Source organism: Manihot esculenta, chromosome 10 (assembly GCF_001659605.2).
Source record: "Manihot esculenta cultivar AM560-2 chromosome 10, M.esculenta_v8, whole genome shotgun sequence".
Classification (NCBI taxonomy): Eukaryota; Viridiplantae; Streptophyta; class Magnoliopsida; order Malpighiales; family Euphorbiaceae; genus Manihot; species Manihot esculenta.
The window spans coordinates 14,943,292-14,968,973 of record NC_035170.2 but is presented as its reverse complement, the minus strand read 5'-3'; the positions used below and the strand labels follow the sequence as shown (position 1 = coordinate 14,968,973).

General features: G+C 38.4%; 1 protein-coding gene across 3 annotated transcripts; it reads right to left on the bottom strand.

Moving 5' to 3' along the window:
* Nucleotides 1–14,768: 14,768 nt before the first annotated feature.
* Nucleotides 14,769–24,022, bottom strand: LOC110623887 (ribosome biogenesis protein slx9). Of its 3 annotated transcripts, none has more exons than XM_043961221.1 (6): nucleotides 23,644–24,022; nucleotides 23,082–23,359; nucleotides 22,929–22,987; nucleotides 22,688–22,737; nucleotides 15,285–15,433; nucleotides 14,769–15,185 (listed from the first exon to the last, which is right to left on the bottom strand). In XM_043961221.1, exons 2-6 carry the CDS (start codon nucleotides 23,093–23,095, stop codon nucleotides 14,981–14,983), a joined length of 477 nt encoding a protein of 158 aa, XP_043817156.1. In that variant the 5' UTR covers nucleotides 23,096–23,359; nucleotides 23,644–24,022; the 3' UTR covers nucleotides 14,769–14,980. The 3 variants fall into 3 exon arrangements, with proteins under 3 accessions (XP_043817156.1, XP_043817157.1, XP_021624595.1); XM_043961222.1 differs by having other exon boundaries at nucleotides 23,082–23,340; XM_021768903.2 differs by having other exon boundaries at nucleotides 23,082–23,234.
* Nucleotides 24,023–25,682: the final 1,660 nt, after the last annotated feature.

Genomic DNA, 25,682 nt, shown 5'->3' with positions numbered 1-25,682 from the left:
TCCAGCAGAGATCAGGAAAAGAGAAGAGCTGTGTAATAGTTAGTGGACATGTAATATTAAAGAGATGTAACAGTTGTGTAAACAGTTAGAATTGTGCTTGACTTAGTGATGTTTGTGTTGTAAATCTTTTGTTATGTACATGATCTATATGTGTATATATTTTACAGCATATGTGTGAAACTAGGCTTAACAGGTATGAGTTAACCCATCTAGAGCAAGCTCTAGTCAGGGGTACAGAGTACAGAGTACAGAGATAGTGCATGCACAGGTTAAGCCTTGGTTCAGAAAAGAGTTTTTATTTTCACAGAAAATGTATGATTATGTATGAGATTTACAGGTACACAGAGAGTGTAGTAGGCTTGCTACGGATTCTGGCGGTCTTAAGCCAACCTGAATCCTAGCGCCAGTGGCGGTCCATTTTGGGGTCGTTACAAGCTGGTACACAAAGTTGACTCCCATAGCGAAGGATCCCTTTGCTGTCAAATCTGTACTCTGCACTGTTGCCTGACTGAACAGTCCTGGCAATCGTCATCAACTCTGGGTCCTCGTGCTGTTTCTAAGCTATCTGCTCCAGAAACACAGGTGTCACTCTCATTTGGGCGATCAATGCACCCGTACCAGACAACTCTAGCTGTAACCCTTCCTCAATGAGCTTATAAAGCTCCATCACTATTGGTCTCCGCTCTGTTGCTATATGGCATAAACTGCCTAGTGACTTCCGGCTTAGGGCGTCTGCCACAACATTCGCCTTACCCGGATGATACTGGATCGTACAATCATAATCACTGAGCAATTCTACCCATCTTCTCTGCCTCAAATTCAGCTCTCTCTGGCTCAAGATGTACTGTAAACTCTTGTGATCAGTGAAGATCTCGCATTTTACCCCGTAGAGGTAATGCCTCCACATCTTGAGTGCAAAGATAACTGCTGCCATCTCTAGGTCATGGGTGGGGTAATTCAACTCGTGCTTCTTCAACTGTCTAGAAGCATAAGCAATCACCCTATCACTTTGCATCAAAACACAACCCAATCCCACTCGAGATGCATCACAGAACACTGTGAACTCCTCGTTACTCACAGGCAGAGCTAACACTGGTGTTGATGTCAATCTCCTCTTGAGCTCCTCAAAGCTCTCTTCGCACTGGTCTGACCAGTTAAACTTCTGGTTCTTCTGAGTCAGTTTGGTCATAGGAGCAGCTATCTTCGAGAAGTCCTGAACGAACCTCCTGTAGTAACCTGCCAGTCCCAAAAAGCTTTTAATCTCAGTCACTGTAGTGGGTCTGGGCCAGTTAGCTACAGCCTCTATCTTCTTGGGGTCTACCTCAATCCCTTCTGCTGATACCATGTGTCCCAAGAAGGAAATGCTCCTCAACCAAAACTCACACTTAGAGAACTTGGCATACAAACCATGCTCTCTCAGTGTCTGCAGAACTATCCTCAGATGCTGGGCATGCTCCTCTACATCTCTGGAATACACTAAAATGTCATCGATAAAAACAATAACAAAGTGATCCAGAAACTCGCTGAACACTCAGTTCATGAGATCCATGAATGCTGCAGGGGCGTTAGTCAACCCGAACGGCATCACTAAGAACCACAAGGTCAGCTGGAAGGCATCTACCCTCTATGAACACTGGACTGAAACGACAGACTGACGCTGCCACTGATGGGTCACACTTGGGTCCACTGACCCAGAGAGGATACTCTAACTCAGAAATGATCAAACCCAATCTCTCTATGGCTCTCGATGCAATAAAGGAATGAGAAGCACCGGGGTCCATCAAAGCATACACATCTGAACACCCAATGATGAGATTACCTGACACCACTGTGTTCGACGTGTTCGCCTCCTCCTGTGTCACAGTGAAAATCCGTGCTGGGGCTACTGGATTTCCACCTCGGGAACCTGCTGCTGAAGTAGAGGCTGACCCTCTCCCTCTACCTCTGCCACTACTCTGAGGCACGGCTGGAGCTGTTGGCTGTACTACACTGCCTGAACTCACCTGTTGGGATGGTGCAAAAGTCACCTGCAGACATTCCCGAGCAAAATGCCCTTCCTGTCCACATTTATAACAAGCTGAAGATCCCAACTGACAAGCTCCCTTATGTGGTCTCCCTCATCTCCTACATACTGGACTGCTGACGCCAGAGCTTGAGCCACTACTCATTCCCAGACCAGACTTGACTTTACTCTAGAACTTAGTCTTTGTTCCTTTTGCCTTTTCCCATCTTTTGCTGCCTGAAGTTCCTACACTGGGGGCCTTAGAACCCGAAGCCTGTGCCTATGACTGTCTCTGAATATTGGCACTTGCTTCCATTTTCCTGGCTGCATCTACTATAGAGTGGAAACTTTCCTTCTCTGCTGGAAGAATCAAGGAAGAATACCTGGGATGCAATCTCATAGTATATCTCCTTGCCTTCTTCTGATCAGTATCATAGGCCTGACCCACGTACTGAAGCAAATCCAGGAATTTATTTGTGAATTCATCAACACTCATCTCGTCCGTCTGTCGTAACTGCTCAAATTCTATGATTTTCATCTCCCTGGAGCTATCAGGAAAAGCCCACCCTGCAAACTCATTGGCGAACTCTCCCCATGACATACTGTCCCTCCTGGGCTCCACATAATCTTGAACCATTCTCTGGCTTTCTTGCATTTCAGTGTGAACCCCGCCATCTTAATGGCTCTACTATCATCAGCTCCCAACTCACTGGTTATCATCCTAACTGATCTGAGGTATTCAAATGGATCATCTCCCGTGTTGTATTTGGGAGCATCCAATTTCAAGTACTCTGTCATTTGCACCTTACCTCCAGATGACCTAGGTCGATGTCTTTGGGCAACAGGAGCTACTGGTTCTGGTTGTGGTGGTGGAGGTACTGGTTCATTTAGCTCTGGGTGTGCTGCACTTGGATGGGTAGGGGAAGATGGATACATAGGATATGGTGGGTAATAATGAGGATAAGGCATATATGGCATGTAAGTAGGATATGGGACAAAACTAGAGTACTCCGACATACCTCCCATCGGATACCCTGGGTCCTGAGGAAAGGCTGAATAACCAAACCCCAAGGCCTGAGCGCCTCCCTGAGACTCTCCCATACCTTCGTCAGATCCGCCTACACCCATGCTTTCATCTACTGACTGATCAACCTCCATAGCCTCCTTCACTTCCTCTGATCTCCCTCCTCTAGCTATACCTCTTCTGCTCTCGTCTAAAGACCTTCTAGGGTCCATTGACGTACCTTCCCTGCTAGATCTTTGAGACCTTGCCCTTGGCAATGCAGGAGGATGAGCAGCTGTTCTCTCACTATCTGGTGGGACTCCAGTCAATCGAGCTGATCGACGAGTTCCTCTCATCTTACCTCTGAAAAACAACACATATCACAACAGATAAGTAACTTACAAAATAAAGCACATGCATAAATCATAGTATCAAATAGACAGGACGCAACATCCTATCCTAGTGGACATGATTTCCCATTGTGCTTGATCACCTCTAACCACTATGAGCCCGACACTCCCTCTATAGGTCCGATCATTTGAACCTTGGGCTCTGATACCAATCTGTAACGACCCGAAAAATCGAAACGCCACCGGCGCTAGGATGCAGGTCGGCTTAAGGCCGCCAGAACCCGTAGTAAGCCTGCTATACTCTCTGGGTACCTGTAAATCTCATACATGATCATACATTTCCTATGAAAATAAAAACTTTTCTCTGTCCAAGGCTTAACCTGTGCATGCACTATCTCTGTACTCTGTACCCCTGACTAGAGCTTGCTCTAGATGGGTTAACTCATACCTGTTAAGCCTGGTTTTTCACATCCTCTGTAAAATAATTATATAAACAGACCATGTATACAAAAGATTTACAACACAAAAATAACTAAGTCAAGCACAAGTCTAACTTTATACACAACTGTGACATCTCTTTAATATTACATGTCCACAATATTCTATTACAAAACTCTTCTCTCTTCCTGTACTCTGCTGGACTTTCCCTGTACACTGTACACTGAACCTGCAAGACTGGGGTTAAGGGAGTGGGATGAGCTCTATAGCCCAGTGACTAGAACAGTAAAGTAAGTCATTAACACATGATCTTATGGAATGCATCATATCACAGACAATTCACATCAAGGGTAAACCTGTCACCACATAGTCCCAGTAACTGTTCCGTGCCAGGCCGTAGACTGGGGTCCTGGTCTTCCTGTACTGTATATGTATACGTGTATATAACACCTGTACTTACCATTGCCAGGGCGTAGACTGGGCACCTGGTCTTTACTATACCTGCCAGGCCGTAGAATGGGGTCCTGGACTTTACTATACTTGCCAGGCCGTAGAATGGGGTCCTGGACTTCCTGTCTGGAACTATTGGATCATTCAGCATTCACCCACATTAACAAGTAAGTATGCAATGCAACATCTTTGTGAAGTCTAATGCAATCACCCTATTGCATAATCATGGTGCATGAAATATGCTAAAAGCATTTAATGTCTCAATTAAAACGAGTATTACGGTTAGTTCCACTCACCTCTGGCTATCTGGACTGACTCTGCAGGCTCTGAACACTCTGGAGCAGTACTCACTGCTGCTCTCTCTGGTTCCTCTAGTCTGTGTAGGCACAGATAAACTCAAATGAGGGACTAAACTAGCTTATGACCAACTCTATTAAACTCCCCAAGAATCCCCTTAAACTCACTCAAACATTCATGCAAAGCATGCAAAGAAAGGCTGGACAGGACCCTTTCGGTGGCAGGTTCGGCGGCCGAAAGTCCTCTCCAGAGCCGAAACTCATGTACCTTCGGCGGCCGAATCTCAACTTTCGGTAGCCGAACCCTTTCGGGGGCAAGTTTCGGGGGCTGAAAGGCACTCCAGAGACAAAAGTCTCTAACCTTCGGGGGCATCTTCGGCGGCCGAAACTCCCCTCCAGAGCCGAAAGTCCAAAGGCTCGGGGGCAAGCTTAGGCAACCGAAGCCACCTCCTCAGCACATTCGTCGGCCGAACCATTCTTCGGCGACCGAAGCTGGGTTCATCAGCAAGGCAGAACCTTGCTCTGCCTCACGCCAAAACGCACCCATCTTCCTCCAACTCAAACACCTCAACTCCTCAACATGCATACACCCAATTATATGCTCAAAGGGGTCAGAAACTACCTTAAAACCCCAACAACACAAAACATATAACACATATACAAGCTTTTCTTACAAAAATATCAAAAAACTCTCTTTTACCCTAATCATGCAACTCTCCCCCAAAACCTTAAAAATCTTCCATAAATCATGAAAATAAGCTCAGGATCTTCACTTACCTCTTGAAACCAAGAAGATGAACGATCCTAACGTGGAGTTTTGGAGCAACTCTCCTTCAAACTCTCCACACTTCACAACTTTGTGTTTTTAGCTCAAAACCTTCAAAAGAACATACAAATCAATCAAACCTTTGCATGATTTGATGAAAACAGGAAGAAAACGTAAGCAGGTCAGGGTCTCACCTCAGAAAGTGAAAGAAAACGGCAATACTTATCCTTTCAACCGACTGAGGGCCTTTTATAGATGGCTAGCCAGACCGCCTTCTGCGGCCTATCGTGAAACCGAAAGCCATGCAAGTTCGGCGGCCGAATGTCACCTTCGGCGGCCGAACCTGGCTTTTCTGCCTTGGTTCTTTTCTTACAAAACCGCTTTTCATTGAGCTTAAAACAATAAAACATACTACATTACTTTAGAAAAACATAAATCTTACCCTTCTAGAGAATTCCGACATCCTGGATTCCACCGGACGATAGGAATTCCGATGCGGGACTCTAGCCGGGTATTCAGAAAGCTCAAAAATCAAACTAAAGAAAACACACCTCCTAAAAGCTAAGCAAAAGCCCAATGGCGTGAGAAGATAAGGCCTCAGCCTCAAATCCTGCCGGAACAGAACTAAAACTAAGAAGGCCAGCCCCGTTTATCCCCTTAAAAGGTACATGATCTATTCTACTTTAATTATACAAAGGCTATACGCCTAAGATCATATGCATGAAGTAATGAAAAGGAAATTGAGGACGATTGGTCAACTGTTAAAAACCAAGCTCCGTCTGAGGACCTAATGGGGTCAAAACCCGTAAAGGCGCACAGCTCGGAGCCTTATCCTTACGGTAAATCCAGCTTGGAAAAAGCCTACGGGTGAGACGGCCCCTGAGAAATTGAAGAAATTTACAAGCCAGAAGTCAAGTCTTGGGCTAAGTCTTCAGCCCTGGTTAGCTTAAAAGCAAGCAATAAAGGACTGTGTGCTCAATTCCTTATGAATTACGGGGAATAGTTTGAGTATTTCATTCTGAAAAACCTTTAACACATTGTGTTTGTGATGGTTTAGATATCTCGGTAGGAGTATTAAAAAAACCGACAAAGGCAAAAACAATTCAAGCATAAACACAAGACAGGAAATAACTCAGGTATGAACATGAAGAAAGAGACTGAAATAAATTTTCATTAAAAGAAAAGTACATTACAGCCTGTTCTCATCACCTACGCGGGATAGAAGGAAGACCATCCTTAAAGGACTTACATGCCTAGGGGCGCTATCATCTACATAATCTGCATCTATACTATCTACATTTCTGATTGTGAGAGACCCAGCACTCTCTGGCTCAGACCTCCCAGTACCCTCAAAAGGAGATTCCAGCCGGATAAGAGAGAACCTTCAGCGACAACAGATGGGATATGAAACTTGGAAAATTCAGTAGTGTTGTCACCCTTTTGCTTACTTAAAGCAGCACAAGAAGGCCAGTAAACCATTCTGAAGGGCAATGGAACAAGTAAATGTTGCAAACCTACACGCATACTATGTTCGACTAATTTTAGCAAATTACCCTTACTTCCTGGTTTAAACATAGCCATCAACGCATTGTCCCTACTTGTATATTTGTGAGCTGAACTTTGAATATCACGGAACACACATCGGGAAGCATCAACGGAAGCTTGACTGGGTGCAGCAGATCTCTGTTTCTCATAGCACAAGCGCTCTACATCAAAATCAACAGCAAACTGATCATCTTCACCATTTCCAGCAAGGAAATCCTGACACGAATCTACCATGATCTGCTTTATATTACATATGTGAGCCGCATCTTGTATTCTACAATAAGCTTCAGAAATCATGTTATTCCCTAAATTTGAGTCAGGAGCAGACATCAGAGACACTACGGGAGCGTTCTTTTTCTTCTCAAGAGGAAGGAGGACAGGAGCCGGTCTCCTAGAAGCCTGGGACTCCTTGGGAATGGGAACCGGGGCAGGCACTTTGATAAGGACAGGACGCTTGTCTCCGACCTCCTTCGCTACACTCTCGCCATCTGCAGAGCCGGACTCCCTCTCCTCTGTAACCTGTGCACCCTCGACTGGGGCCCCCTGAACATTCCCCACAGATGCGATCTTAGTCTCATTCGCAAGGATCTTCACCTCAGTTGCGAAGGTCCTGAGTCCCCTTCCAAGAGCATCACCAGAAGGCAAGGCAGGCTTCGTCCCCGTCAACCCAGAGTTCTCGCTCGATCTCAAAGTCCGTGGAGACCTAGGAGCTTGAACAGCTTGAGTGGTCGAGCCCGACCTGCTGCAGCTTGATGATCTTGAAGATTTAGCATCTCGAAGGTCCAGCTTCGGAGCTCGGACAGGTGCAGGGGAAGGAGGCCGGAAAGACGACTTGGACGATCTTACTTCGGCCACTTCTTGGGAAGTCTCCCCTCTCGATCGCCCCGCCAGGAAGGAGCCCGAGGCAGTATTCATGTCTTACCAGGAGAGCACGAAATTCTCAGAGGACTCGATCTGATCCACTTTCATTTCATAAGCTGCAAAAAATCCAAGATCGGGGCAAGTCAGAAGACTTCTTGGTGAAAATCACAAAAGCAAGGTTAAAACAGGCCTCCACGAGGGACAAAGTAATAAGCTTTTTTGCTTATCTTGACCTCCCCGAAAAAGGCGATGAACAGACGCGCCGTGGGTGTGAACCCCCAGCTCAGATAAACAGATTCGAAGGAAGACAAAATCAAGCTCACATCTTTCTGAGAGTCGATTAAGCCAGAAGGATGAGGATCGAGGAGAACGATACTCCCCTTCTGGCAAGGGGCGCTAACGTAAAAGAAGAAATGTACCGTGAAAATAAAGACAGAGGATTGCAGATAGCAGCGAGCACGAATAACTGAGGAAAGCAGAAACTGGGAGAAGACGGAGAAAATTTGGAAATTGATATGATGATAAGGTGAAAGGGTGTTCCGAGGCGCACTATATTTAGATGGCGCGGTCATTATGATTCTCGGTATTTACCCCCTCATCAGTCGGGCATTAACTGATGAGAAGGTAAAGGGGCATTTGATGACCGCCAGATTTCTCCATCCCATTTCAAGGCCGGGCCGATAGTAGCAGCCCACAATCAGGAGGCTCCTAAGCCCCCGAATAAGCCAGGCCCAATCTGTTCATCCTCCTAAATCGGACTTCCATTTAAGTCACTCAATCAGACTGGTCCAGCCCATCTCAGCCCCAAAGCCAGCCCTTTCCTAGGTTTCGGTCCTTTTCCCTCAAACCCGGCCACAAGAAGAAAAGACTGCGGGTCCAGTCATTTCGCAGCCCTGTCCACGCACACGCCGAAGGGAATTAAATGCTTTTCTGACACAGGGATGGTCCTGAGGTCATCCGTGCATACGAACCTACACTAAGGGGTAGGTGGTCCTATAGCAGGAAAGCCATCCCGCGTGAGGGAGGGAAAAAAAAGGATAAAAGGAAGGAAACACTCTCCTCTAGGGCTAAGTTTTCTAAGTTCACAAAACCCTTGCAAAACCCTATTTACTGGATCTCAGATTATCAGTTATGTTTTGACATAACCAAACATTATCTTTAATGGAATAATCATAAAGGTTATGATTGAGTATAATAGAGATTATATAGAGAATATTGAACAATCAATATAGAATTAATCCATCTTTTTTAGAGAGATATCTTAAGGGCCCCTCGATAAGTGAGACTGAAAAATGCATGACCGTACTCAAATGAATTGATAATGTAACGGTCAGCTGCCTGCTTCCGCTGTGGAAGCCGTCCCACATCGAGAGATTATAGAAAATCGGAATTGTATATAATAATTAGCACGAAACTATTAAATAATTTGGGTTAATCATTTTGGACCAAGTGGAAAGTGGATCCAAAAGTTATTTGGCCCAGTTTGGGCCGAACTATTTCATTTGGTATCAGAGCCACCCTGGATCAGACAAATTGTGCGAAGCTAGTGGACCTGTGAGGAAAGGGCTACCCGTGTGAGATGAGGTGGAGCTGCCCGAGGTACTAGTGAACCACAATATCCGAGAGTCCGGTTCTGGTTAGTAATTGTATCTGATTCAGTTGTTGTAACGATCCGGAAATCGGACCGCTACCGGCGCTAGGATCCAGATCGGCTTAAGGCCGCCGGGACCCGTAGCAAGCCTAACATACATTCTATCACCTGGTCAAATCCCATACATGATCAAAACATTAACATAAAACTTAAACATCTAATGTATATACCGAGCTTGACCTATATGCTACATAACTGAAAACATAAAAGAACCCCATACTAGAGCCCTCATCAAATGCTCTAGCTGGGTCAACATTACATACATCAAGCTTGGATCACATCCGATGGACCAAAACCTAACCTGTGCATGCATCGAAACCATAAACATAAGACCTCCACTAGAGTCCTCATCAAATACTCTAGCGTGGTTAACATCACATGCCACAAGTTTGATTCAAACTCAACTCAACATTTAAAACATTACATACATCATGTATTAAAAAGGGACTAACCAAGCCTTAGGGCCAAGCACGATACTAATCCATAACATAACTTTACTTTACGTTACATTACATCACATTATCTTACAATACATTATATCAATTTACATTACATGTCCACACTAACATGCTAATCTATTACTATTACATAAGCATGACATTACCCTTGACGTCTTCCTGAACTACCTCTGACCTGCAAACCTGGGGGTTAGAGGAAATGGGTGAGCTAAAAAGCCCAGTGAGCAAAACATGGAAAATAATAATATATCATGTTATCATGGAATGCGTCATAGCACAAACAATTCACATCACGGATGGACATGACCACCAAAACTCCCTCTGTCTGTAACATATCATGGTGCCCGGCCCTTCGGGCTCCTCAGGACTTCATTATGCCCGGCCCTTCGAGCTCCTCAGGACTTCATTAACATAACATATCTAGGGCTATTGGGGTCGCTTTGGTCCATCCACATCAACATCAAATTATGCAATGCAACATCTTCGTGAAATCTAATGCAATAGCCTAATATATACACATGGTATTCATGATGCGTGAAACATGCTAAAAACATTTGAGTTAGTTCTACTCACCTCAGCAGACGCTGGACTGACTCTACAACAGCTAACACTGCTGGCCTCCTCGGTCCCTCGGGTCCGATCCTACACAGGTGGACTCGAATGAGGTGCCAAACACACTCTAAACAACTCATAAATAACTCCCCAAGAACCCCCTAAAACATCCTCAAAACATGCATAGAAAACAACCATGAAAGGGCTGGACAGGGCACTTTCGGCGGCACTTTCGACGGCCGAATGTTCCTTCCAGAGCCGAAAGCCATGCAGGTTTGGGGGCACTTTCGGCGACCGAAAGTCCTTCCAGAGCCGAAAGCCTGGTACCTTCGGCGGCAGGTTCGGCGGCCGAAGCCTCTCACAGATCCGAAAGTCCTGGCCTTCGGGGGCACGTTAGGCGGCCTAAGCTGCCTTCCATGCAGGTTCGGCGGCCGAACATACCTTCGGCGGCCGAACCTGGTTCCCTCCGAACAGCAGGTCCGAATCCGACACATGCAAAACCAACCTCCAAACCACCCAAAACCTTACATGCTCTCACCCAAACATGCAAACACACTCCCACATGCACATAAGGGCATAAACTAACTTAAAACCCCAACATAACATCACATAAACATACATTGGGCATAAAACCCACATAAACCCTAACATGCATATCTACCCATACTCAAGCATTAAAACTTCTTTAAACTTACTTAAAACTTTATGAAACATAAGGGAAATCAAGGATCTACACTTACCTCTTGAAGATTGAGGGTTGGTGCGATCCTAACTTGAAGATATGGAGAACTCAAGCTCCAAAGATCTCCAAGCTCCAAAACTTCGATCTAAGCTTTAAAACTCTTCAAAACAACCATAAAACTTATAAAAACCTTGGGAGATTGAAGAAAAGACATGAAATCAACCAAAGGAGGGCATGAACACACCTGAGCTCGAGAATGGGGAGAAAACTCGCCCATTTTCGGTCTGAGGGCCTTTTTATAGGTGGCCGGTCAACCACCTTCGGCGGCCTAAGCTGCCTCCGCAGCTTCACCACCTTCGGCAGCCTAACGTGCCTCCTAAACTATCCCATGTTCGGCGGCCGAACTTGAGGTTCGGCGGCCGAACCTGGTTTCTGCCCTCAAAGCTTTCGGAGGCCTAAAGCACTCCCGAAACAGCCCTATGTTCGGCGGCCGAACTTGAGGTTCGGCGGCCGAATCTGGGTTCCTTCTCTTTGGCCTTTTCTTTTCAAAACTCAATTTCTTTTCCATTTAAAACCATAAAATCATGTGAAAATATTTTAGAAACACATTTTACCCCTCTAGAAGACTCTGGCATCATCAGAATTCTAGATTCTAACGGAGATTCCGCCGAAAGGTAGGGATTCTGATGCCGGAATCTAGCCGGGTATTACAGTTGTGATGAGAACGTCACAAATTTAGAGGGACCGAGTGTAACGGTCAGCTGCCTGCTTCCGCTGCGGAAGCCGTCCCACATCGGGAGATTATAGAAAATCGAAATTGTATATAACAGTTAGCATGAAACTACTAAATAATTTGGATTAACCATTTTGGACCAAGTGGAGAGTGGATCCAAAAGTTATTTGGGCCAATTTGGGCTGGACTGTTTCAGATAATGTGATCAATATCATTTGGTTTTATAAGTCTACTTAGAGATCGAGAAATCATAAGTTTGAACATTATAAGTTTGACATTTACCATGACTTATGTTCAAACTAGATATTGTGTGACAAAGGGATTAATACATGTTCTGTTTATTATACTTTATCGGACTAGCGATCCTCATATTAATTGGGTAGTCATAACGTCTTGCTTGAGGCCGCTTATGATTTATGGGCCTTGTTAGACTGGGCCTATTGCCAATTAATATGAGTCTATTGAGTCACACACAAAAGAACGCCATTGATGTGGTATGTCATATTAATGGACTAAGAGCCCGTTAGTATAATTAATAATAATATTAATTATTTGTAATTATTATATGATAATAATATTTTAAAAGATCTATAGCCTATCTATAATGGTTATAAAAGATAAAAGATCTTTTCGTTATCTTTTGAAAAGTATTTATCGCACAAATATATTAGTAGCTGCAATTCTATACCTGTTACGATGATCACAACTCTTTTACGAAAAGAGGAGTGTGAAAATGAAAAGATTGAGAGAAAACAAATGAATATAAAACACCTTCTTTGAGAGTTTTACAAAAGCATGAGGAGGGTTTTTGTAATTATTTTCTGTGTTGCAGTTTTGTAGCACATAACTAATCCATCCGTTCAGAGAGCTAGCACTCTAGACGGAAACGTTCGTGTGGATACCATTGAGAGTATTCGTTTCAGAAACAACACCATCAATTCGGAACAGTTTCTTTTCGTAAAAAAAATAATGTAAAGTTACAGTCCTGCTAGGATTTTCGGAATCTAAAATGTTAGTTTCTTTATCCTTTCTTTCGAATTAAACGAAGCACTCGGATCCTGAAAGGAAAAGTAGAGATTTTTTATTTTTCCGCTGCGTAATTTTGAATTGCAGTAATTTCTGGGCTTCTTTACAGTGGTATTAGAGCTAACTTGTGCTTTTCATTTAAGTCGAATATGCCATGATTGATGTACTATATGTGATATAGATTTATTAGAATGGCATGATAATTGAATTGTTCAATTCATTTTGCATATGATGTTAAAAACAATAGATTTGTATGTGATATGAATAAATTATATCTGTAGATTTTATGTGAAAATCATTTTCATATAGTACATATACGTTTTTCTGCTAATTGGATTAACAAGATATTATTTTGATTATAAGTGTTGATATGATTAATAGGTTATTCGATTAAGGGTTTTAGAAAGATGTTAATAGTGATTAACACATATACGTTACTGTTGTTTGTTAATATGGTTAATAAATGATGGTATCATTTTCTGTATTGTCAATGATTGTTTGATATGATCATATGATTACTGATCATATTAGTAAAATCGTTTTGATTGATATACAGAATAAGATAATTAAGACAGTTTACAGTACACATAGCGGGACTGTCGTCTGCATAGCACCTTAGATATCGTTCTCGCAACAAATGAACTTTAATATAATAAATTTATAACATGTTTATATGAAATATATTGTGATTATGTGAAGTCTCGACATGGTGCATAGCATAGCCATATTAATCTACAAGATTGATTATTGTTATCTTCATATGAAATGTAATTTTTAAATACGGGCTGCATGTCGTTTATTTTTATGTAATATTTTTATTTTATAAATAGAGATCCACAAGATAGAAGAGAGAAGACTCATGCTTCCATGGTAATGGTGAAGTTGACTTCTAATTACGAGTAGATTCTATGATGTTGACAAGCAAGTTCAAGATATAAAGATATGTTCAATTGCAACTAATGTAACAGGATTACACCTAAGTTGTCCTTATGATCTTTATATTAGCTTATGAAGATCATTTTTAAATTTTGGTCATTCTATGTCATGTTTACATATTTTTTGTCATATTATTATATGATACTATACTTGATAATTTATATATATATATATATAGAATGCCATGATATATAAATGCAAGACAATATAATCATTTACTATAAATTTTAAGTTTTAATGCCACTCATGTATTAAATGCTTATCAAAACTAAGATCATTAACAATGTAGGTTTTGCTAAAGCATTCATAGTAAGATAGGATGAGTAATATTCATTTATTTAATGTTTTTTGACATATGATGTGAACATCTCATAATCTAAAAGTTACATAATTGGTAAGAAATTACCTACTTAATTAACTTAATTTTAAGTATCATGCCAAAACTGATTTGAAATTAGATGGAATATAAATTTTAACTCACTAAAATATTATTATTATAATAATTTAATTTTATTGAGAGTTATATTTTAATGAAAAATTATTATCGCATTAATATTAATTTATTTACTAAATTATTTATATTTATATATTTTTTATTTACTAAATTATTTACATTTTCATATTTTTTGGATTATTACGACTACTAATAACAAAATAACAATTTTACTTGTAATCCATTCTCAAGAAGAATAAACCGAAAAAAAAAAAACCTATTTTTATTGATGAATTTAAAAACTTAAAAATTATTCTCAAATATGAGAAAAAATCCTAATTGTTCTCAAATATGAGAAAAAGTACTAGATTGAAAAGCTAGAAAATTTATCAATCATCCGTTAACAAGCACCCAGGGACACAAAGTAGAAAAGAAACAGAGGAATGTGGGGGAACAGCAAGATCTTCATCCACAAAGCAAAACATCCACATCATCAAAAGCATCAGTCAGATTCAAATTGTCAAGTATAGAAAGAGAATAACGGCACTCACTATACTAGATGTTGGTTTTTCGGGAGAGAAAAAAAGATATAATATCACCTAGTTAAATACCCGCGCTATGCGTGAATAATTACAAAAATTTTATTTATAAATTATTAAATAAATAAATAAAGAATAATAACACATCGACCAAAATTTGAATTCTCAAAGTGAATTGTTCATTAACACGCAAAGGCAATAACATTCCAAACTAGGAAAACTGAATGTCACCACATTAGAAATCCAGACAAAGGCCCATTCAGAAATCCATTGATTGGCATTGATTTGAAACTTTAGCCTTTTTCCCCTTCACTTTCTTCCCTCCATTTTTGGTCACCTTTTTCTTGGGTTTCTCATCCATGACCGGTTGTGTACTCTGTAAGTGTTGATGAATGGCTTCCAGAGGATCGGACTGGAAAACAGGATGGTTAAGAACTGTATTCAGTTGTTTCCCTTCTTTCAATCTGATAAGAACCAACCACTTAGTTAAATAAAGACAATTTATTTGTAAAAAAGCAAAAGAATCATCAAAAGATAAAAATTCATGGACTTGAAATGCATACATTAATTTTTGTCTAGTTTTACAATTCAGTTTAAACTCAGCTGCAGGGGTTGATTGCTGTTTCTGAGAATCCAACTCAGGAAGGAACTCTGTAAGTGTGGACAGATCATATGCTTTCAATTTCTTCTGTCGACTTCGGAGTTTCTTTTTCTGAATAATAGGAATAATAATGCTTAGCTTGTTTAGTACCATAAACAAGGTATATAGATAATTCCAGCAAGGAAGAAAATTAAGTAACTTTTCACAGCAGGGTGCATAAGCTATCAGACAAAATGAAAGAGAACTCCACTCACACAAATGCACCAAAATAGGATGTAGAACACAAAATTATGAGATTCTAGAATAAAATAACTCTTATTTAGAAAATCACATATGACGTGTTTCACACCACTAATTTCCTGAAATAAGAATAACAAGCTCAACACAATATAGAAAAAAGACATTATTAGGAGTGTAAATAAACCTAGCCGAGTTTTGAAGGACCAAGCTCAGCTAGTTAGGCTTCCATTGAAGCCGAGTTTGGCTCGCATTTTTAGCTCATTTATTAAACTCATTGGCTTAGCTCATCAAACATAATTAGCTAAATTACTAAGCAAGTTATTAATTAGACCAAATACATAAATTGGCCACTGACCTTGCACAAAATGTCAATTGGCATTATAACCAATTTGTTGTTGACTTTTGACCCTGACCTTTACAAAAGTATAACTATTTAACATTTAAATTTTATAAACTATAATTATTCAACCCTTAAACTTCATAAAATGTAAATATATAACCCTTGAAAATTTGAAATACGTGAGTGATGTACATGCTTAAGGGTTAAATAGTTACACTTATACAAAGGTCGAGTGTTAAAAGTTAACAACAAAAAGTCTTCTTGGGTAAAGGTCAAGAGCCAAATTATAAATTGAGCCTATTAATTATCATCTAGAACTCATTTAACGACACACCTAACAAAAATAATAAATAAAATAATTATAGTTACATCATTACTTAAATTATAATAGCCATATTAATATATTATGTATAAGTTGGTTGACTTGGTTCACAGGCCTAAAAATGAACCAACTCATGCACAAATAAGCCAACTCTTGAGCCTAAGCAAGCTGAATAGAGGTAAGCTCAAATTCAGTCATCTATTAAATAAGCCTGAAAATCAAGATTGAACTAACCTCATCAAGCAAAGAAGCCTAGTCGAGCCTTGAGCATTGTGGCTCATTTACAACCAGACACTCTAAAAAGGCATCAACGTAAGTATAGCATAATTCAATGGATATGGAACAGATTGCACAAAAAAATAATCCATCATACAAAAGCTTCAATAGCTTATTATTTTCATAGTTGAGTTGAGGAGAAACAGACAGGTTATACTTTGATGTTTTTGGGACAATCACTTATTAATAAAGAAAAACTCAATGGCTCCAGCAATCATTCATTTCTGCAACAAGTAGAGCTAGTTGTAGATTTCATCAACACATTTGTGGATAGTTGCATCCAATTATCTTGAAAAAATATTTTAATTTAAATCATTCATTCAAATCCTAAATGAATTATTCACTACAGCTAATTCTCATGGCAAATATCATCCCATGCGTCCTATGTATTCAGCAAACATCCACTTCAAGAATTTTGGCAAGAGTAAAAGAGAAAGATCCTAAACCTCTGAAAAAAATAAACGAAAAACAAATTAAGAAAACATAAGAATTCTCTGATATTTCTCCTCAGCTAAAATTTGTGTACGTATATGTGCACAAGCACACATTAATTAGTTAATCAGGTGGGGAAAAAAGAAATTCCTGACTGCTTTTACATGGTTAAGGAAAGACTAGAGGCCAAAAAAAAAAAAAACCAACGTGAATGAATAAATTAAGTAAACAACAAGAAAAATAGAGGGATTTTTCGAATGAACAAAATAACAATTTATGGGATTTTTTTTTTGTGTATATAAAGCATATCACTCCCTTTATTCCAATATGTGAAAAATGGAAACATGGAAAAAGTTGTTAAGGATAGGCTTCTTTTCCCAGTTTGGAAAAAGAGCAAAGAAAAAAAGGGAAGAGTTTTAAGGTCATAATCAGAGGATGTTTGGCTTAGCTAGGGGTGAGCATTCGGTCGGTTCGGTCCAAAACCGAACCGAATAAACCAAAAAGTGAAATTTTGATATTTATGAAAACCGAATCGATTTTGATGAGAAACCAAATCGAATTGAACCAGTCTGGTTCAGTTTGGTTTGATCAGTTTGAATTTTTAATAAATTTTTTATTTTTTATACCATACTTTTAGTATTTTAAAATTTAATTGAAATATTTTAATCTTGATTATGATCTAATATTTCTATATTATTAAAAATAATATATTATTATCACTAAACGATTCGCTTCAATTTTTTTGATTTTTTCTAATCAAAACCGAACCGAATTTTCGAATTAATTCGGTTCAGTCCGTTTTTTCCGTTTAAACCGAATAATGCTCACCCCTTGGCTTAGCCACTTATTTTCATGGTTTGACTTAATATATTTTTAATTTATAAATTAATTTAAAATATTGAAGTTATTTATTGGATGAAATTATTTTAAATTAATCATTTGATGAAATTACTTAATAAGTGTTTGGTTAAAGGTGATAGAAAGTAAATTTATTAAGATGACAAAAAAGGATATATAACTAAGTGCTGCAGTTGTTAAAATGAGGATAATGTTGATATTTTTTATTTTTTAAAAATATTACAATAATAGTGTTTTACTTGGTCAATAATAGTTTAAAATCAGTAAATGTCATAAGCAAAGGTGCCTCAGTTTTGACTTTTTACTTAGTTCAAGTAGTGTTTTTAACTTAAACGCCAAACCAAACACTAACTTTACTTGCGACTTATTATTCATAAGTAAGCTTGACAACTTATAACCCAAACACTGACACGGATCCAATAGGGCAAATTTCTAACAATGGTGTGAAGCAAACTTATATCATTTAAATGCATCTAAAAAGAGTTCAAAATCATATTCATATGATCCATATATATTGGGGCGTGCTTCAATTCATATGGGACTGATTTGGTGCAACACTTGCAATCATAGGTTTAGGGAGCCTAATCAAACCTATGGACTAAAACTACACAAAGGAAAGCCTAAAGTGAAGATCAAGTAAGGCTTTTGTGAAGATTCAGCTTTGTTATGATGGACTTGCTATATTTTTATTATTTAACACTTGTTTTATTTTAGCTTTGTTTGGGCTTGTATTCTGACCATACTTTATCTTTTTAAGTTTTAGAGTGTTGGGCCATGTTTTGGACTTATGTTTTAATACTTATGTGTTATTTTAGTGTGTGATTGGGCTTGGGCCTTATGTGTTTAAGTCAGATCCAAAAAGAATGTCTTAGGGTTTTATTTGTTTTCTTCCTCACTATATAAGGATAAGAAATAATTGTAAGAGGTAGATTTTTAATCAAAATTTCAGAATTCTTTTCATGTCTTTGACGTGTATTGCTTTGAGTGAGAGTGAGGATTTGCTTTCATCAATTGCACCAGGAATCTTGGCTAACTTATCAACTATTCGTTGTGGCGTTTGTCAGATTCTCATCTAAATCATTCGATCATTAGTGTTTCAGCTTTTCTAAGTTTGGGGTGCCATAGGAGGTGAGTTTATCAAATCTTTGGATTCCATATCTACTTGTACGTGTGGGTTTGTGTGGATTTGAGGCTTGTGCCATAGGGTTCCACGTCAGTTGGTATCAGAGCCAAAGTGAGGTAAATTCTTATTTATCTCAGGATCTAGAGTTTTTTTTTAGTTTTCCTTTTCTTCCTTGTTGATTTCAGTGAAAGCTTGCGTATTCATAGCTGCACCTTCTTGATAAATTATCACATAATCTCTTTTGGAAGAAAAATTTGAAATCCAAAAAAAAAAAAAATGAAAAAAAAAATCGCCTTTGCCATATTTATCTTGATCTGGCCGAAATTGTGATATGCTTCCTTTTTCATCTATATTTCCTTACCTATCTCAATTGATTGCTGTAGTTTATGGGAATCAATTTTGAATTTTGAATTGGGTTGAATCCAGATTAGGAGACAAAAGAAATCTGCCTAATCCTTAAGGTGCACATTTAAGGCAACTGCATCTAAATTGATTTGGTGTCAAATCATTCTTTTAATGCCCATTTTCGTCCATGATGCTGCACTGAGTGAAATTTATTTTTTTTTTTATTTATTCTATTTGTGGGGTTTTGATACTTTCCTTTTTGGGTAGATTTATATAGATCCATATTTAATTTGCTTTGAAGTGAATTAAATTCAAACTTTTATTCAGGTTCGTTTTTTTTAATTTGAATTCTAAGTTTTTTTTTTTGTTTAAGCTTGCTTTTGCTTCCTTGACATTGCTAGAGTATTGTTTGCTTGGATCTATACTTTAGGTGATATTTTTCAAGTAGCACAAAGTCTAGTCCGTGTGTTACTTTCCAAATTGTCAGTGTTTTCTTTCTAGTTTTTTTTGTGCGCTTCCTTCTTTCTTTAGGTTTTCTTCTTTGTTTCATTAAACACACCTTGTGGTTGGTTGGTTGATCTTAGTTTCTGAAGTGCAATTGAAGAATCAGCAAAAGAATGGTAAGAGTGCAAACACTCGAGTACTTTTTTTTAACACAATATTTGCTAGTTCTTTTTGTTCTTTGTTGATTTAAGGTAGGATGAGTAAAGACAAGAATGTGGTGGATCGTAATGATGGAAGTGAATCGAATATAGGTAACGATTATAAGCTCTTTAAGAAGTCCGTCAGTGGTGAGTTACAAAGGCTCAATAAGACTCTTGAGAGATTGACTGAAACTATGAAGAGTTTGAATGTCTCACAAGCTTCCACTTCTACAAGAATACCTCAAAAAACTCCTAATTGCAATAATGACTGTGATGATTCGGATGTGTTGGTTAATAATGTGTTGCTTGCTACACATTGTGAGATGCTTGTTGCTAGGCGTGCTCTGAATATGCAGGTTAAGGAAGAAAGCCTAGAACAATGAGAAAACATATTTCACACTAGGTGTTTGGTTAATGGAAAAGTGTGTACTCTCATTATTGATGGAGGTAGTTGCACAAATGTGGCTAGTGTGTATATGGTGGAAAAATTGGGCTTGGCTACTATTAAACACCCTAAGCCATATAGATTGCAATGGTTGAATGATTGTGGTGAGGTTAGGGTTACACGCCAGGTGGTTATACCATTTTCTATTGGTAGGTACAGGGATGAGATCTTGTGTGATGTGGTACCTATACAGGCAAGCCATATGTTGTTGGGTAGACCGTGGCAACATGATAGAAAGGTGCAACATGATGGGTTCAATAATAAGTACTCCTTCACTCATGAAGGACAGAAGGTTATACTCGCTCCTTTATCACCTCAAGAGGTATATGTTGATCAAATAAAGATGCTGGAGAGGGAGAGGGAGGCTTCGGCCTTGGCCACAAAGGGGAGTGAGAGCTTGAATTCTGCAGAAAAGATGAGAGAAAAGAGTGAATTTGAGGGTAAAGAGGCTGGAAAAGAATCAAGACTAGTTCAAGGAGGGAAGGTGAAGAAAGAAAAGGAGAAAGTAGAGACTAAAGTTTCAATCTCAACTTCAATAGAGATTGAAATTGAAGAGGAAGTTGTAATGCATGAATCTAATGTAGTTGTTGTTGAGAATTCCATCAATGAACTTATAGAAGAGGTTGTGAATGATGAGGGACATGGGAAGCACGTGATTGATGAGGTGGAGGAGGCGAATGAGACTGTTTTGGAAGTTGTAGAGGAGAATGGGTCACATCCACAGGATCTTTCTATGACTAATATTTTTATGTCTAATTCATTTGTTCTTGATGTGCAGGTTGTTGATGAAAACATTCATGACGAAAGTTTTATCCTATTTCTACCTATTTAAAAGGAAGTCTTTGAGGATACATGGGTTCCTAAGGCTTCCCTTTTTGACATAAATATCAGCAAGATTCGAGGACGAATCTTTTCTAAAGAAGGAGAGTGATACGGATCTAATAGGGCAAATTTCTAACAATGGTGTGAAGCAAACTTATGTCATTCAAATGGATCTAAAAGGAGTTCAAAATCATATTCATATGATCCATATATATTTGGAGCGTGCTTCAACTCATATGGGACTGATTTGGTGCAACAATTGCAATCATAGGCTTAGGGAGCCTAATCAAACCTATGGGCTGAAACTCCACAAAGGGAAGCATAAAGTGAAGACCAAGTAAGGTTTTTGTGAAGATTCAGCTTTGTTATGATGGGCTTGCTATATTTTTATTATTTAACACTTGTTTTATTTTAGCTTTGTTTGGGCTTGTATTCTGGCCATACTTTATCTTTTAAGTTTTAAAGTGTTGGGCCATGTTTTGGACTTATGTTTTAATACTTATGTGTTATTTTAGTGAGTGATTGGGCTTGGCCCTTATGTGTTTAAGTCAGGTCCAAGAAGAGTGTCTTAGGGTTTTATTTGTTTTTCTCCTCATTATATAAGGATAAGAAACAATTGTAAGAGGTAGCTTTTTAATCAAAATTTCAGAATTCTTTTTATGCCTTTGGCGTGTATTGCTTTGAGTGAGAGTGAGGATTTGCTTTCATCAATTGCACCAGAAATCTTAGCTAACTTATTAACTATTCGTTGTGGCGTATGTCAGATTCTCATCTAAATCCTTCGATCATTGGTGTTTCAGCTTCTCTAAGTTTGGGGTGCCATAGGAGGTGGGTTTATCAAATCTTTGGATTCCATATCTACTTGTGCATGTGGGCTTGAGACTTGTGCCATAGGGTTCTACGTCAAACACCCTCTTAATTCCCTCCTGCTATTGTACTTACATTTCCATTGTTTAAAAATATTCAAACATGACAATAAAACTTAACCATGTAACTTGTATATTTTCTTATTGCCAGTTTGCCACCTATAGAAGGACTAAAAGAAAAACAGTTGTCACTGTGGGATCAAGGGAGTTGAGCACTGTATGAAAGAAATCTCAGATATATTTAACCAATATCAAGCAAAATTTTTCAAATCCAATTATACAAACTGTAATTTGATGCTTTATAATAATTAAATAAAAAAGCAAATAAACCACAGTTATCTCGTCCCCCCAGGCATTATACACACCAGAACATGAAAAATAAGAGACGCCAAGACAGATCCCCACTAGAACGAAATTATCCAAAGGAGAAAAACAACAACATAGTTGCTCAAAAACCTCAAAGAGACATAAATGAAACTGATAAAAAGTGGGAGGAGTCATTATTCTGATTCAAATCACCAAGAACTGTGCATGAAAAAGCGCTTCAACTCAAACTAGACAATTCAGAATGCAACATGACTAATTGCCTATAGCAGGCGGATATATTTTTCTCAGATAAAGAGAGAGAAAGGAGTGAAAAAATAATACCTACCTTAGTGATGGACTTTTGGGCAGTCAAACTGGCAACTGTATCTCTAACCTCTGCATAAAAAATTGACGAGAAATTCTTATCACGAACCCTTTAGCGAAAGAAAGAGGTAGAAACCAATCATAGGTGAACTTATCACTAATTCAATTAACCCAAAAATGCATTTGAGTTGCCAACTAATTTAAACCAATCAAGTGTTAAAATTGAGAAATTCCAACTTCAGAATAAGAAGCTAAGCACTCACTGGAATAGAACTGAAGTTTCTTCTCGAATTTGCGATCAGCTTTAGTCACAGAATCTTGTCTGGCAAAATCACAAAGAAAAAAAAGGAGGCAAACGTCAATTTAAAGAGCAGAATTCATGAGAAATTGAGAAGAAGTTGAAACAGTTAGAGTACCTTGACTTTCCCATGCTTCAAGATTTTGAATATCAGTTTCGACCCTTCTCTGGTGGTGTAGTGATCGTGACTCGAGATTTTATCTGCGACTCTCTCTTTCTCCCTCTCTTTTTAGACAAATCTTTCTATCTTAAACTTCCGATGCTGTTCAACCTGAAAACGATAGCCAGATTTGAGGCGATATCTATTGAACGACAAGGACGGTGACAGCAAGCGAGAACGGCAATGGTGAACGACGGCGATATCGGTGGCTTTATGGCTTAAGGCGATGAGAAAGGCTAATTAAATGCATTCCACCACAAACATCAAACACACAAATCTCGGAAATCTAATTTCAACAAACACATTCAATAAATCTTAAAATTTAACAAACACATTCCAATTTTCAGAAATACAAATCAACATGAGAAATATGAAAGAAATATGAACACACAACTCTCATAAATCAATCTTCAAAATAATTGCTTTAAATCATAGTATATCGTCATTTCAAACTTCCTATAGTATTCTAACTAACACTGTATAATACACAGATCTGCAGTTGCAGGCATTAATTCAATACCTCAACGGGCGGCTAGAGGCAAGCATCACAGAAAGCAGCAACGTGACTGAGGACGAGGACCAGCAGCGTGACTGATGACAAGAACTAGCGGCAAGGAAGGTGAGCAGCAAGACGAGGAGTAGCACCAAGGACATGTGCAGTGGGCTTATGGACAAAATGCACGAGTGAGGATCGCATTAACAGCGAGAGGTGGGAGAATAATGCGCGAAGGGAGAAACGCCGTTGGTTGTTGGTATGGCTATCGTTGCGGATGGAAAAACGACTCGTTGGGTGTTGCTAGAGCCGTAAGGAGAAGTTGAGGGAGAAGTTGAGGGAGAAGATGAGAAGCGGGCGGCGTTGAAAGAAAATACGTTTAGGGTAAGGACAAGGATGACCTTGGTTTATTGGTTATGTTTGGATGATTTAAACTCTTTTTAATAAAACTAACTTTTTATTTGATATTAAATTAAATGCTTAATTTAGTTTTTAAAAAAAAAAAGCAAATGTTTAATTTATTTGTATAGAAAATACCTAAATTATTTACCTAATAACTTTTCCTAAAACATACGCATGGCAATAACTAATTTATTTAATTATGTTAGTAAAGGTTAATTTAGTTAATAAGACTAATAATTGCAATTTAAGTGTTAAAAATATATAGTATTAAGCAATATAAATTAGATATAATGTTATGATAACTATTGATAAATTAAAAGTAATTAACAAAAATATTAATTTAAAACTTAAATAATTTTAAAAAACTAAGGGAGATGATATCAAATAATAATATGTAGAGAGATATAGTATTAAAACTACTTACAACTTAAATAAAAAAAATAATCATAACACATAAATATTGAAGCATGATATATATGTATCATATGTTATATGTATGTTTTAATAGCAATGTAAATAGTTATTAAAACTAATAATTACAATTTAAATATTAAAAAATATTATTAAACTTATAAAATAAAAATAATTGAAAAAATATTAGTTTATAACTTAAATAAATAATAGTGCAGTAATTTTTATAAATTTGGAACAACGTGCGTAGACAGTTGTAATGAATTTAATAATAACATTCATAACAGTAACGCATGAAATAAGAAGGGAGACCGAGATAAAATGATAGAGATATAGAGAGAAAAAAAATAAAATGAGAAAAACAGAAGGATGAAAAGTATATTGATGCTCGACAAAAATCGTTTAAAGTAAGTTATGAGCTATTATCACATAATAAGTTTATGTGGCAAAAATTTGATAAGTGGATAATGCAGTTCCATCCGAATAAAAAAAGATTCGGATATCTTGACACCCGGTTTATTATCAAGACTCACTCTCTCCTGGATAGGTCTCGACACAAAGTTCTCATTATCAGGCATCATCCAGTGTATTCACATTACGCCTATAATCACGGGATTACTAACCTATTAGCTAGTGATATCTCTTATCAAACAGTCGGCCACATCATGGTCAAATTATCAGAAAATGTTATATTTATATCCATCTTTTTATAGTATAAAAGGAGAAGGATCACAAAGGTAAAGGTACACTATTCTCTTACACTACTAAAATTCTAAGTAATTCACTACATTCGTCCTTTCAATATATTGACTTGAGCGTTGGAGTGGCTGTCGTGGGCACCCACCACCTCACATTCTCTTTCGCGCAAGTTTAGCTAATCACAGTACAACTCTATTTTTTTCCCACATAATTTGGTTCTATTGTCGAAAAATCTATTGAATCAACCTTGTTCATTTAGATTAAAACCGGAATCTTATTCCTTTTTTCTTAAAAAGAAATTTCTCTCTTTTCTACTGGAATGGCCGGTAGATTATGAGCTGCTGCCAAGGTTGCAACCAATGAGAGTGTCATCATCTCCTTTGCCCCTGACAGTTGGCAAAACATGCCCCCAATGGTCAATGAAGTAAATCTCAACAACTTGACCAATGAGCAGATACTCCAATACATCAAGAAGTTGTAGGCTACTCTCAAGCGGCACAAGGCTCAGGGGAAGGCATCTATCATGACTCCTAGGAAAAAGGAAGAAGCCTCCG

Excerpts from the sequence above, each read along its gene's own strand:
- LOC110623887 (XM_043961221.1), bottom strand. Across the intron at positions 22,738-22,928 it reads GAAACTTCAGTTCTATTCCA|AGGTTAGAGATACAGTTGCC; the intron begins GTGAGTGCTTAG and ends TTTTTTATGCAG. Across the intron at positions 15,186-15,284 it reads AAAACTAGACAAAAATTAAT|ATTGAAAGAAGGGAAACAAC; the intron begins GTATGCATTTCA and ends GGTTCTTATCAG.